We start from the raw sequence: 12,343 nt of genomic DNA on the forward strand, positions 1-12,343 counted from the left end.
TAGGTCCTTGTATCCGGGGAAATCAATGGCCGACCTTACGCGGACGAGTTTCCAGACTGAGGATTGAAAATACGACAGATACGAGTACTTTGTGTCGAAAGCGAAGTCGAGACGGGAAAATAACAGAGAGAATGCTCCGGGCTGCCGCTGATGGAAATGAGCTGGGTTCTCCAGCCTCTCCGCGGTTACGGGACCTGTATCTGGTGAGTGATCCTTCGATCTCAGGCTCGGCAAACGCCCTGACGCCCTCACTTAATTCCAACACGAGGAACGAGAAACGAGAAAGAGCTGCCCGTCTCTGTGCCACCCCGCTGTTACATTGCATCGAGTTGTACTCGAAACGGGAAGAGGGCGGATAGGGCCGAGAAGCGCTATGTAGAGCACTCCCAGGTTGTGGCGAGTGTAACGGTTTGGCAAAGAGCTGCTTCTTCCATGTTAAACACCGAGTCGATTACCAAGAGGCCGGATGCGGGGCGCGCTAGGGCTCTGTCCTGAGTCGCGGGCGCTGGAAGAGACAGAAATTTTCTGCTGATGGCGGCTCTGCTGTTGTTATTTTGAGTCGTGACATGTCAGCAATGAGGTTGAGGTTTGGCGAGAGCTTCCAACAGGGCTTAGCCTGAAGTCGGCAACAGTACGTAGCGATTAGTGAGCTGTGCCTGCCCCGAAGCGGCAGCTACGTGGGCTTGCCTTTGCGCGCCAAACCCCTCACCAATCTATTTTGCTGCGCGGCGATTGGCCCAGGGCTCTCAGGTGTTCTCGCCCACTAAGGAAGCGCTAGAGGGCCCGCTAAGGCTCCTCCGAAGGAATTCGACGGCCGGACCCCTGTTCTAGTTCGAGTTGGAGCTTCTGAGCTCTCAAAGCTCTGATCCCTACAGGCCCAGCACAAGTACCAGACCGTTTGATTCGACAACCTACTTGTACCAACAACACCATCAGCAGCAACCCGCGCTCTCTCAATCCCGCTTTACCGTACCGCAACCCGAATGCTGTGCTCGTCGCCTTCGTGCTTTATCTCGTCTGCTAGGCATGTTCCCGAAAAGGCTGCTTGGCGAATGACTCGATTGGCCGGCACTTGGGCATCACCACATCGCACAACTCCAACTCCATGCGCAGTATCCTGGAGCTGGTGCTACTATACATAGCCGATCCTTCGAAAACCCACCCGAGCGGGGCTTGCCTTATGCATGTCCATGTATGCTTTTCGTCTTTGGGCGAAGGACGCAACCACGCCGAAAAGAGTTGCAATCCCGATGAGTTGTCAACCAGCCTTGCCAGCTTACTCGCCCGCGAAGAACGAGGCATCCCACCTCATTCCCTCAGGTCCGTCTGCTAGCACCAAAGGCCCTCGTAAGCAACTAGATTCTCGGAGAATGCTCTGCTAGTGCTGTGCTCATCTTACCCACACCGTCATTTGTCACCGACGAGACTGACTGCTGGGTATCAGACGAGAATAAGTAGACAAATCAGGAAACATCTCGGTCTTAACCCATCACGCAACATGACAAACCAGCCTTACTTATCCCAGCCTAGGTGCTCTGGGCGACCTCTCGTCCGTTATTGTCGCCATGCTGAGGAATACAGTATTATTATTACATGGTGGCTATGCCTGATTGCAGGAATTCCCGGCTCAAGCTTGTCATTGCCAATGATACTACTGTACGGAGTACCTATCGGCGCAATGGGCCTTTAGCCTGTTGAGCCGTCGGGACTGGGCCATGCGGTGACTCCGTACACGGCACGACTAGGACGAGCAGAAGAAATTGTTCGCATTGCCACTGGGAATCCCGGCTCGCTGCTGCCTCTCTCTTCTCGTCATGTGCGACCTCTGTGGCCCACAGGCTGCCTACCATCCCAACGTGAGAATCTGTGCCTCAAGCCATCCGCAGCCGGGCTCCAGCTAGTGGCCCGCCTTGCGTACCACGTCTCCGGGCCTCTTAACCAAGCTTTGGCCGGTCGTTCGCGTTCTAGCTTCCTGAAGCCTGCATTGATGTGCCCCTCGCCCACGATCACCTCGTTAATCGTACAGAATCGGGTAGGCACCGTATCTGAACCAGCCTCAGCTCGTGTGTAGCTGTGCCTCAAGTATCGCCCTGCATACCACACGCCACAGCAGATCTATCTTCCGGTGCTTCCATTGTATTAACTGCCCGCTTCTTCAACTCCTGCCCTTGACTGCACACGGCGGCGGTCCTAGACAGTTTCATATTCCTCACCTTGGTTGTTGTCCGGGTACCGTCTCAGTATCATCTCACTTGTTCAGAGTTTCCCCGATGGCCTAGTAAATTCCGAGATTGTATTTTCTTCTTGGAGAACGTCCGCGTTCACTCATCACCATATCATGCTCACCGGTCTGGCTCACCACAACTATTGACCTCTACCTCACACCTTACCGACTCCCACAGCTAGCTGGGGAATCATGTCACCTAACCCTACCATGAAGGCCGCTCTGCTGGCACTTCTATTACGTCCTGTCCATGCTCAATTCAGTAATTGGGCTGATGATCAAATCAACACAACAATCTGTACATGGTCAGCGCCTAGAGGTAATACAATAATCGCCAGTATACTTCCACCTCAGACCGTTGCTAACATTCTATCGTAGCGGCCGTCCTCCGAGATAAAATCTATCTAGATGGAGGCAGTATCAAATGGCTACCGGGATTCAAGGATGGATCATACGGACGTCCTGTAGATAACGGTATGCAGAGCCTCCAGTTGTACAAGCATGAAAATGGTCTCAATTACTTACACATTATACATAGGAAACTATCAGGGATATATACTCACATACAATCTGAGTTACCCATTCACCTCAAGCAGCAACGTCACGAATCTCTTGCTGCAACAAAACTTTTCCAAAGCAATAGGAGGGCAGGGAACAAACGGCGAGTCACCAAACTACCTCGACGGTGCCCTCCTTGGTAATGACGACGAATTCTTCTTCTATGGAGGTTTACCATTTAAAGATACCATACAGTATGCAGATCCAACCGCCCAGGGCCTGTATAGTTATCAGGCCTACCAGTATGGGCTCAATAAGCCGCTTTTCGAACCAGGACTTCATAGATTAGACAATTTGCCAAAAACTGTCAGCCAGTTCGTCACATATGGTGGTGCAGCCCGTGCCCCTTCCGAGAACTTGGCTTGGTACTTTTCTGGGGAGACTTCCCAGTCTGGCAAGTCAATCTTTTCTAATTTCAACGATACCACGAGACCATCATTGATATCCAACTCCCTCATAACGGTTAATTTGACGATTCAAGGAGACGAGTCGTGGAGCAACAAGACTTTACCTCCCTCGGTCAAAGGCCGTGCAAGCCCTGCACTGGTATGGGTTCCCGTTGGCGCAAAAGGCATACTCGTGGCCCTTGGAGGAGTCGTCTATCCAGAATATGCCAATGCAAGTCGACAGTCTCAAAATGCCAAAGCTAGTGTAAGACGCCATGTTGGATTTGCCATCCTTTGATGTATGATTCTAACGACGAAAATATAGGAAGCTCAAAGCCCGAAATTTATGCAGACTATTGATGTTTACGACGTCGCCGGCGATAAGTGGTACTCGCAACCAACCGAGAAAGGACCTGGCGCCCGAGCTCGTGGATGCGCTGTCCTGGCCACGGCATCCGACAGCACCAGCTTCAACATATATTACTATGGTGGCTACGAGGCTATTGGTGGCTCAGAACCTTATCACGATGATGTCTGGGTTCTGTCTCTCCCGTCTTTCACGTGGACTCTGATTAACAATGGCACGAGTTCCCACGGGCGAGTAGGGCACCAGTGCTTCACTCCGTACCCAGATCAGATGATGATAATTGGTGGGGATACAACCCTCGCAGGCTCAACGATAGAATGTTTAGAGAACGGACCTGTTGTCATGTTCAATTTGACCAGTGGAGAATGGATGGACTCTTATGATCCCACCGTTTATGGCAATTATGGCGTCCCTGACAAAGTTCAAGCCGTTATTGGGGGCAAAGCGTCCGGCAGTGCAACGGCTACCCAACCCGCTGTCTCCGGCTGGGTAAACCCAGACCTTGGCAAAGTATTCGCTACCTCCTATGATCAAAAGAAAATCACGACCTACTGGCCATATCCAGCAGCTCAGACGACCAATCCTCCAGCACAATCGCCGCCACCATCTCCGCCTAAATCCGGAGGCTTACCGTCGTGGGTTGGGCCAGTGCTGGGTGTTATTCTGGGCCTCATTGCCCTCACCTGCATCATCGTCTTATTTTGTCTCTGGCGGCGACGAAAGAACCTTAAAAACCGAACAAGCACCAACACTAGCGAGGAAAACGGCCGGAGAATCCTCTCCTGGATCAGAGGACAACCTCCCCCTCATAAGGCCGCCACGGAAACAACTACCGAGGACACACCAGCGAGCCCAGAGATGCGAGAGTATATATACCCCAGCTTTACTCCATCAAATTCGGCATCTGTCCCCCCTCAGGCTCACGAAATGGACGATACGCAGTTGGTGGAACTTGGTACGTAATCTGTCTCCCCATTTACTCCATGATGTACATAAACTAACTAGAGAAACTTTGTTACAGATGATACGACCCGGGTTGAACTTCAAGATACCGGACTCTCGCCGATGGACATCCGTGAGCGGTATTCTCACTGGTTCCATGGTAGGGCCAACGATGGCTTGCCCAGCCCAACGAGAAGTTCTCTGCAGAGCACCTCTCCACGGAATACAATTTCCCCAATTAGAGACCGAAACAGCGAAATATCACAAACTGGGTTGAGCGATTCTCCTTCGCCTCGGATACCCGAAGCCGGCGAGAACGATGAAAAGTCTCTGCTGCCTACTCCTGACCCGATAGCCACCCCGGCTACAGAGGACAAAGCCCAGGCATCGGATGGTTCAGCTAGAACTTCAGAGGGTCAGGAGTTTGTTGTTTCCCCTCCAACAGCAGAGGAGAATCCTGGGGATGACTACTTGACAGTCAAGAAGTCGTCTTCAAATAGCCCAACTACCCGGAAAAGTGTGTTCCAGGAACACCATGAGGATTAGGGTGGTGAAGGCTGAAAGGCGGGATAGCCTCAGAATCGGCGTTGGATGGCAGGTGGTTATTTTTCTATATTTTTTTTATAATGATTGTCATGAGTCTCGCGTTCCAAAATTGTTATATATGACTGTATACCCACCTTTTTTCAAATATGATATATACTGCAGTTTTGCATAATCTACTCCGCATGCCATTGTACATTGTGTGTGTATCCTAATCTAAAAATTTCCCAGATCCATGACGCACAGAGAGAGAAAAGAAACAAGAAAAAAAGTGCAATGAACAGATAACTTTTTAGACCTCAACGAGCTCATCATCCTCATCTGCTTCAATCTCTTTCACGCGCGCTTCCACGTGTTCTTCTGCCTCTGCCGGTGCCTCATCTGCCTCATCTCTCATAAGGACCTGTACTAGTCTATCGCATGCCTCTTGAACAGCCTCATCATTGACTCTCATGTGTGTCTCCCGAATGATTGGGTATACTTTAACCTTCCTCATCAGCTCACGGCCTTCCAGCGTGGTTGTCAATAATGTCAACGTCTCGACGTGAGTCTGAATATTGGTTGCGTCTGAGTCACGCTTCTTATCCGGCGGGAGGAGCTGCAGGTCAGGCAACATGTCCATCGTGTCATCGACGTCGTACTCTTCGTTGCCGGTGATGGGCAAGAGGATATAAGGAAGAATGTTGATGTCCGACTCGGACAGGAACGACGGGTGGGCGGGGATCTCAAAGGCGGCGTTCTTGATGGTGTTTGCGACGCCCTTCCTGCGGATGTCGGACTTGTGCTCGGTAAAGACTTTGAGCTTGGTCAGGGGGATGACGCCGTCGTAGGGCTGCTCGGCGAGGAAGTATTGGCGGATTTCGGTGTGCTTGGCGAGGTCGGCGAAGACGTAGGCGAGATAGTCAAAGTCTGCCTTTTTGTTGTAGGCGCCGTCTTGGCCCTTGACGAAGAGGTCCATGAGCTGGTTGATGACGCGGTCATCGGAGCCGAGTTGTGAGGGCGCTTCTTGTTTTCTGTGGAAGAAGGCTTTTGAGCCCTCGAATTTGGAGAGGTTGGCGAGCAGCATGGCCAATAGGTCTGCGTTTGGCTCCTCGGGATGCTGTCACGGGGGTGTTTGTGTTATTTGGGCGAACTTGTGACGATGAGGTGGATGATGAGACTTACGACAATGTGTGAGAAGACCATTTCCAGGAATTTTTCATCCGTCGCCACAAACTCCAGGATTTCCTGGTCTCCCGTCAAGTTGATAAGGATAGTCAAGGCATGCTCGGCGATTTTCTATACATGAAACAGGATCAGCCCTTGGTCCTGACACTGAACTAAATCTCCCTTCTGCGCAAAGGAAACCGGTCATTTCTTTCCTGGAGATACCTACCGCAATATCTCGAACAAGGAATTTCAGATGCTTGACTGGTTTAAGCTGCTCGGTCTTGAAAATAGCCGGCTCAGACTCTGAAAATGGGACTAGGTTCTCTATTGCGAGGGCCCTGATCTGGGGGTTTGGATGAGCGATGAAGCCCACGAGCTATGTATAAGTCAGCATCTCTATTTTGTCTAGGCACACGTTTCATGAGTATATATGGGTCATACCTCTTCTATTTCCGTAGGCATGATGTCTTTTGTTCTATATGAAATGGCTTGAGAAATATCACCGTCTTATAAATGATGTTGCTGTTGTGCCTAGAGAATGACTCTCTTATCGTATGAAATATTTTGGAGGGGCAGCTTTTTGGATTTTGATAATAGTGGGGTGAAAAAATGGCTTCGGGGCGAGCGTCAGAGGCCGTTACTAACCATTTTAGGCAGCATTCATGGAGATGAAGACTGAGATTCTGCAAAATGAAGATGACACGTGATAATCATATAAAGCAAAGTGATTTGGTCCGGAATATATTTGAATAATTATTGAAATCATTTGTTAGATATGCGGCTTCATCTATGATTACTAGACGATGCGTAGGCAATGATTAATTGTGCTGTAATACGACGAAGATGCGTACCAATACGTAATAAGACGGATTATTCGAAAATATTCAATTCGTGGCAACATCTCTTCATTATAAACCATTCTTCATAGGTATCATAAACAGTCTACCTACATTTCAAGCATTTCAAGCATAAAGAGCAGGTGTTTTATCAATTTTTACCTAGTACTGTTCGAGGTGCAGATGTACGAAGGTACTTCACAATGCAAAGGCGGTGAGTCGCAAGATGGACTTTTGGTGCGGCGCGCTAAGCCCCATCCGATGAGAGGGGTGGCAGATCGATAAGACACAAATTTTTGATTTTCTGCCCACCAAGTTTGCCTGGTCCCCGGCAGAAACCAAATCGTATTCTGATACCCAACATTCGCATCTACAGAAAAAGTCCACCACAGACTACAGCATTGGAATTCAAGATGCCCAAGGCAACGACTCCTACTGCGGCGCGCCCCGGCCGGCGCCACAATCCCCTGGAAGATGACGTTCTGGCGACCGGCATTCTGCGAAACAAGCCGACCAAGAGAAAGTCCAAGGATGTCGAGGAATCCGAGGAGGCGTTTGTGGATTCCAAGGCCTCCAAGAACATTCTGCGGATAGGCCGTGAGCTTATGGAGGAGGAGAATGCCGAGAAACCAGCAGCGAAGCCCACAGTGGACAACTTTGGTTACGATTCAAGATTTGGCGAGGAAGAAGAGGGTCACAAGGGCTACGACGATGACGAGGCCTGGGGAGACGATGATGAGATGGTGGAGGATGTTGAGGTCGACCCTGAAGACCTCGATACCTATAGAAAGTTCATGGGAGACGAGGAGGAGGATGATCTGCTGAAGCACGGCTGGGATCTCAAGCCATCTGGGGAACCCCAGGGCGAGTCCGTCAACTTGGCCGATCTAATTCTCAAGAAGATTGCCGCGCATGAAGCGGCTCAGGCTGGCGGGGGCAATGTGCGTGCCCCCGATGATGACTATGAACTCCCCCCCAAGGTTGTGGAGGTATACACAAAGTAAGTATTGCCGCCTCTCGACAATGCGTTCCGATACGGGCTCGGCACTAACCGCACCAGGATTGGCGAAATCCTCTCCCGCTACAAGTCCGGACCTCTTCCCAAGCCCTTCAAGATTCTCCCAACTATCCCTCATTGGGAGGATATTATTGATGTCACCAAGCCCGAAAACTGGACACCCAATGCCACCTATCAAGCGACCAGGATATTCGTCTCCGCCAAGCCTGGTGTGGTCCAACGGTTCCTGGAGATGGTAGTCTTGGAAAAGGTCCGTGAGGATATCTACGATACGAAGAAACTCAACGTCCACCTGTTCAACTCCCTCAAGAAAGCCCTTTACAAGCCTGCTGCTTTCTTCAAGGGCTTCCTTTTCCCTCTGATCGGCAGCGGCACCTGCACCCTGCGAGAGGCACACATCATTTCAGCCGTCTTGGCGCGAGTTTCCATCCCAGTCCTCCATTCTGCCGCGGCCATTAAGGGTCTTTGCGACATCGCCGCTCAGGAGGCTTCTCAGGGCAGCGAAGGAGGCGGAGCTACCAACATCTTCATCAAGACTTTGCTGGAGAAGAAGTACGCTCTCCCTTACCAAGCTATCGATGCCCTCGTCTTCCACTTCCTAAGATTCCGCGCCGAAGACCCTGCTACCGCCAGGGCTGGCGATAGCATGACTGTCGTCATGAGCGGATCGGACTACAGGGCCAAGCTGCCCGTTATCTGGCACCAGAGTCTCCTGGCGTTTGCGCAGAGATACAAGGGCGATATCACCGAAGATCAGCGTGAGGCACTGCTGGATCTGCTGCTAACGCACGGCCACTCTGCCATTGGCCCCGAAGTCAGACGAGAACTGCTTGCCGGACGAGGCCGTGGAATCCCTCTGGAGCCTCAAGGAGCGGCCTTGGATGGCGATGACACCATGGAAATGGATGCATAATTGCATAGCGATTGATGGGAATATGTACGGCGTTTCGGCGTAATTGGATTGGGAAGCCACCAAAATGTATATTTGAGTAATGAGGACAGATGGATCAGGTCTCATGAGACATGTCAAGTGCGACAATACCAGTTTTCTTTTCATTTCATGTTCAAGTTCAATAAAAAAAGTTATATCATTATGTGATGCTAAAACTCCCAGAGACGGAGCCAGATACGGTAAAGTCTCATTCTCCTGGCTGGACCTTCCATGAGTTGTGCGTTTTTCAGGCTATCTTATCTTGTCTTGGTTCGTACTCGCGCCTCTCTGAAAACATCTACACCAAACAATCTACTCCCACCTAGCAGATCTCGAGTATTTCTAAGTCCTACAACCGTCCAATACCTACGTCCTAAGAGGAGTGTCGCGACGTTCCTCCTCTCCTCTTTTTCTCTTCTTCTCCGACCCACCATTTAAATACCCCCTTTGCCGATTCATCAGAGTCCAGTTGAAGCGCTGTTGCCTCCGCTTCACCATCCCCGCGGCCACGACAGCCATCCATCATGTCCGATGAAAAACACCCAACGAGAGCAGCAGCATGCAACACTCCAACTTCCCATGATGACAAGTACGGCTCTAGATCTTTTGATGGTTGTTAGGCATGCTGACAGTGCTAACTACCTATACTCTGCAGCTACTTTGATCTGTCGGTCCGCTCTTTGCCTGGTCCGCCGTTCCTGCTCCTCACCCTTGCGCCGCCGTCTACAACTTCTCATGAGCCGCCTCGATCTACGCCTTGGGAGAGGGCTATGCAAGATGGCGCGTTTACAAACTCAACCTCTCCTGCGGGTTCACCAGACAGAAAGAGAGTTGAGTCTTTATACACTTCAACTACAAAATTTAGCGTCGATCCTCCACGGCCGCCTCGTGAGGGATACGAGTAGGTCTGGTTCCCAGAGGGATATTGGGCAGAGAGACAGGTCACGATAGCCTCTCCCCGAAAGAGCAATGCCAGCTCCAATGTCCGCTTCTAGAAATGGCGGTCACGGTCGACCAAATCCGCCAGTGAGACGGATGCACTGCATTATGGGCTGTATGCCCCCCGAGTGACGTCCGTGCCTGGGCCTAAATCGAGATATGGGCCTCCAAAACACGATCTGCCAGCCGTCCATCAAGTTTGGACCCCATATCTATCCGAATCTGATCATGTATTCTCGTTGCAACATCCTTCTGCGCCATCTGTCTCACCTATTGCTGTTGCAATGGCCTCTTCAAAGTCACAGCAGTCAAGTGAAAGCATAATAGTCTCGCCCGGTTCAAAAAATCACCGCCTATTTGACGCCCCCAAAAACACCTCACCTGAGAGCGTTACTCAACCAGCCATGAAAACTAGCTTACCAACCCCCCTGGTCTCTCCAAGGGTCTTGTATCTAAAGGCCAAAAAGGAAATCGAATCCAAGCTCAAGCAAAAACAGCATGAAGATTCGTATATCCATTACCAAACAGACGCCGGCCATCAAACAGACGCTGGCTTGGGATCTAAGCGTTCCTGCAATGATTTAGCCCCTGGTGAGGATTGCCGTACGCAAATGACAGTTGAAGGTGCCAGAAAATTCCTTGCTTCTCAAAGCATCAGCAAGACAGGAACGTGGTTCAAAGACGAGTTTCATACTTCCAAGATAGGCCGGAAGCTTTTTGGAAGAGCACCATGGCATCGGAAGGAGTCTGGGGACTCGTTTGCCAGCGTATCCAGCTCCATCAGGGCAGTTCTTAAGGGCAAGACACCTCCTGCGAGTCCTGCAACTCTCGGGTTGAGCTACACGAGTACGCGAGTGCATTTTCTGTCAAACGTGAGTGTACGTATGGGCTAATTTCTGAGTTACCAGGCCGTTATAATCTATCCCATGGCACATTCCCTGGAGGGGTGAGTATCTCTCTTGTCTCGGCTTCCATTATTTGTTCTGTGGTCTGTATCAACTCATCGCCCCATAGGAAGCCGTTCGAGTCAGCACACCTCCCTTGGACGAAGACACGGCCGACGGCAGACCGCGGGCGTTTTTCACGTCATTGACACCTCCCATGCCGGACGGCGAGATCAGCTCTAAGGCTGCTTCGCCATCTAATCGCTCTGCGAAACGCTATAGTGTTCATGGTAGAAGCATGGCATCGCAGCCTCGCGAGTGGTGGGAGCAGACACCTCAACGGGGAAGCCGCCGCGATATTTCAGGTACTATCGGCACCTCGGCCAGCAAATTTGAATTCGACGTCTCCGAGCATCTACCGTCAAGCCCAATGTGCCCAGCCAACAAGCGCCACAAGAGCGGCGGCACGGGTGTGTGTGTGTATCACGGACGGAGGAAGACCCGGTCTGTTCTGAGAGAGGAAATGAGAAGAGTAGAAGAACCAGAATACTCATCGGTGGACATTGGTTAAAGCAGAGAGGCAAGCAGTTGTTTGTTACATGGCCCTTCTCAGCTCCAACGCTCCTTGTTAGAGTCCATTTTCCTAAGATTATCTGTTATTAGTGTGCACTGGTATAAATTAGTAAGGCTCGCAAACCGTTTATTAGAAGTCAAAAGTTCAGTGTATTAGTACCACTTGCTTCCAATGCAATGAAGAGAATATATATCTTTGCGTTGACAGCAATAGTTGCGAGTGGCTGGCAGTGACATTTTGTCAACACACTGACCGCGACAATTGCCTAATTCGGCATTGCGAGAGGAACGTACCGAACCGGCACTACGGCGCTAAATTAACGCGCCCACCAGCTGGAAAACGCGCTACACGCGTTCGAATTAATTGACAGGTCTAGGTTAACCATCACCAACCTCCGTTCCTCGAAGGGCAGGCAAAACATCGCGACCCTTTTGCCTTCAAACAACGTAATGCACCGTTTGGAATTTTGATGAGCGCATTGCTGTCAAGGCTGTGCATTTCTTAAGTGTTTTTTCTCGCCACGGGCCGAACGATGGAACTCGATGCAGCTTCTGGAAGCCGAAAGCGAAGCCTTGACGAAAACGATCCCAATACAGCTGCAACGCCCACAGCGGCCTCAAAGAAGCGCAAGATCGATGGAGAGAACACAGACCCGCCGACACCAGGCACCTTGAGCACCATCGCCTCGGCCATCTCGGGCGTATTTGGATACGGCAAAAAGGCTGCCGAAACACAGGCGCAGACCGAGGCCGCTGGGAACGGCGTCTCCCTGCCGAAGCCACTGCTACCGCTATCTACAACATCGCCGAATAGGACTCGGCCAGCTATCAAGCTAGCGGCTCTCATTGGGACGAAATGGGATACTGGAGACTTGGTCAAGCCGTCAGCACCGAAAAGGGGAAGAGGGGGGAGACGGAAAGCGGCGACTGTGCCAGATGAAAGCTCAGCTACAGAACCGGCGGCGCCTTCAGGCAGAGGCAGGGGAAGGGGGA

The 12,343-nt window shown here is 51.1% G+C and overlaps 5 protein-coding genes across 5 annotated transcripts; 4 read left to right on the top strand and 1 right to left on the bottom strand.

Annotated features, from left to right (window-relative positions):
• Positions 1–2,416: 2,416 nt before the first annotated feature.
• On the top strand, positions 2,417–5,188 carry TRIVIDRAFT_212366 (uncharacterized protein; the record flags this gene model as incomplete). The annotated part of the gene is made up of 4 exons (XM_014103600.1): positions 2,417–2,543; positions 2,868–3,433; positions 3,494–4,490; positions 4,557–5,188. 4 exons carry the CDS (start codon positions 2,417–2,419, stop codon positions 5,021–5,023), a joined length of 2,157 nt encoding a protein of 718 aa, XP_013959075.1.
• A 10-nt stretch (positions 5,189–5,198) lies between these two features.
• TRIVIDRAFT_84778 (uncharacterized protein) lies at positions 5,199–6,687 on the bottom strand (the record flags this gene model as incomplete). Its single annotated transcript, XM_014103601.1, has 4 exons — positions 5,199–6,119; positions 6,185–6,298; positions 6,396–6,545; positions 6,611–6,687. The coding sequence occupies 4 exons, from the start codon at positions 6,629–6,631 to the stop codon at positions 5,313–5,315; spliced, it is 1,092 nt and encodes a 363-aa protein (XP_013959076.1).
• A 731-nt stretch (positions 6,688–7,418) lies between these two features.
• Positions 7,419–8,936, top strand: TRIVIDRAFT_30419 (uncharacterized protein; the record flags this gene model as incomplete). The annotated part of the gene is made up of 2 exons (XM_014103602.1): positions 7,419–8,005; positions 8,066–8,936. The coding sequence occupies 2 exons, from the start codon at positions 7,419–7,421 to the stop codon at positions 8,934–8,936; spliced, it is 1,458 nt and encodes a 485-aa protein (XP_013959077.1).
• Positions 8,937–9,478: 542 nt separating this feature from the next.
• TRIVIDRAFT_220316 (uncharacterized protein) lies at positions 9,479–9,859 on the top strand (the record flags this gene model as incomplete). The annotated part of the gene is made up of 2 exons (XM_014103603.1): positions 9,479–9,543; positions 9,610–9,859. 2 exons carry the CDS (start codon positions 9,479–9,481, stop codon positions 9,857–9,859), a joined length of 315 nt encoding a protein of 104 aa, XP_013959078.1.
• Positions 9,860–9,874: 15 nt separating this feature from the next.
• TRIVIDRAFT_146649 (uncharacterized protein) lies at positions 9,875–11,348 on the top strand (the record flags this gene model as incomplete). Its single annotated transcript, XM_014103604.1, is given in 3 exon segments — positions 9,875–9,937; positions 9,950–10,771; positions 10,908–11,348. Coding segments are annotated over 3 exon segments (1,326 nt in total), but the record flags the coding sequence as incomplete, so codon positions are not given.
• Positions 11,349–12,343: the final 995 nt, after the last annotated feature.

The sequence above is a fragment of the Trichoderma virens genome (assembly GCF_000170995.1).
Source record: "Trichoderma virens Gv29-8 chromosome Unknown TRIVIscaffold_4, whole genome shotgun sequence".
NCBI classification, from domain to species: Eukaryota; Fungi; Ascomycota; class Sordariomycetes; order Hypocreales; family Hypocreaceae; genus Trichoderma; species Trichoderma virens.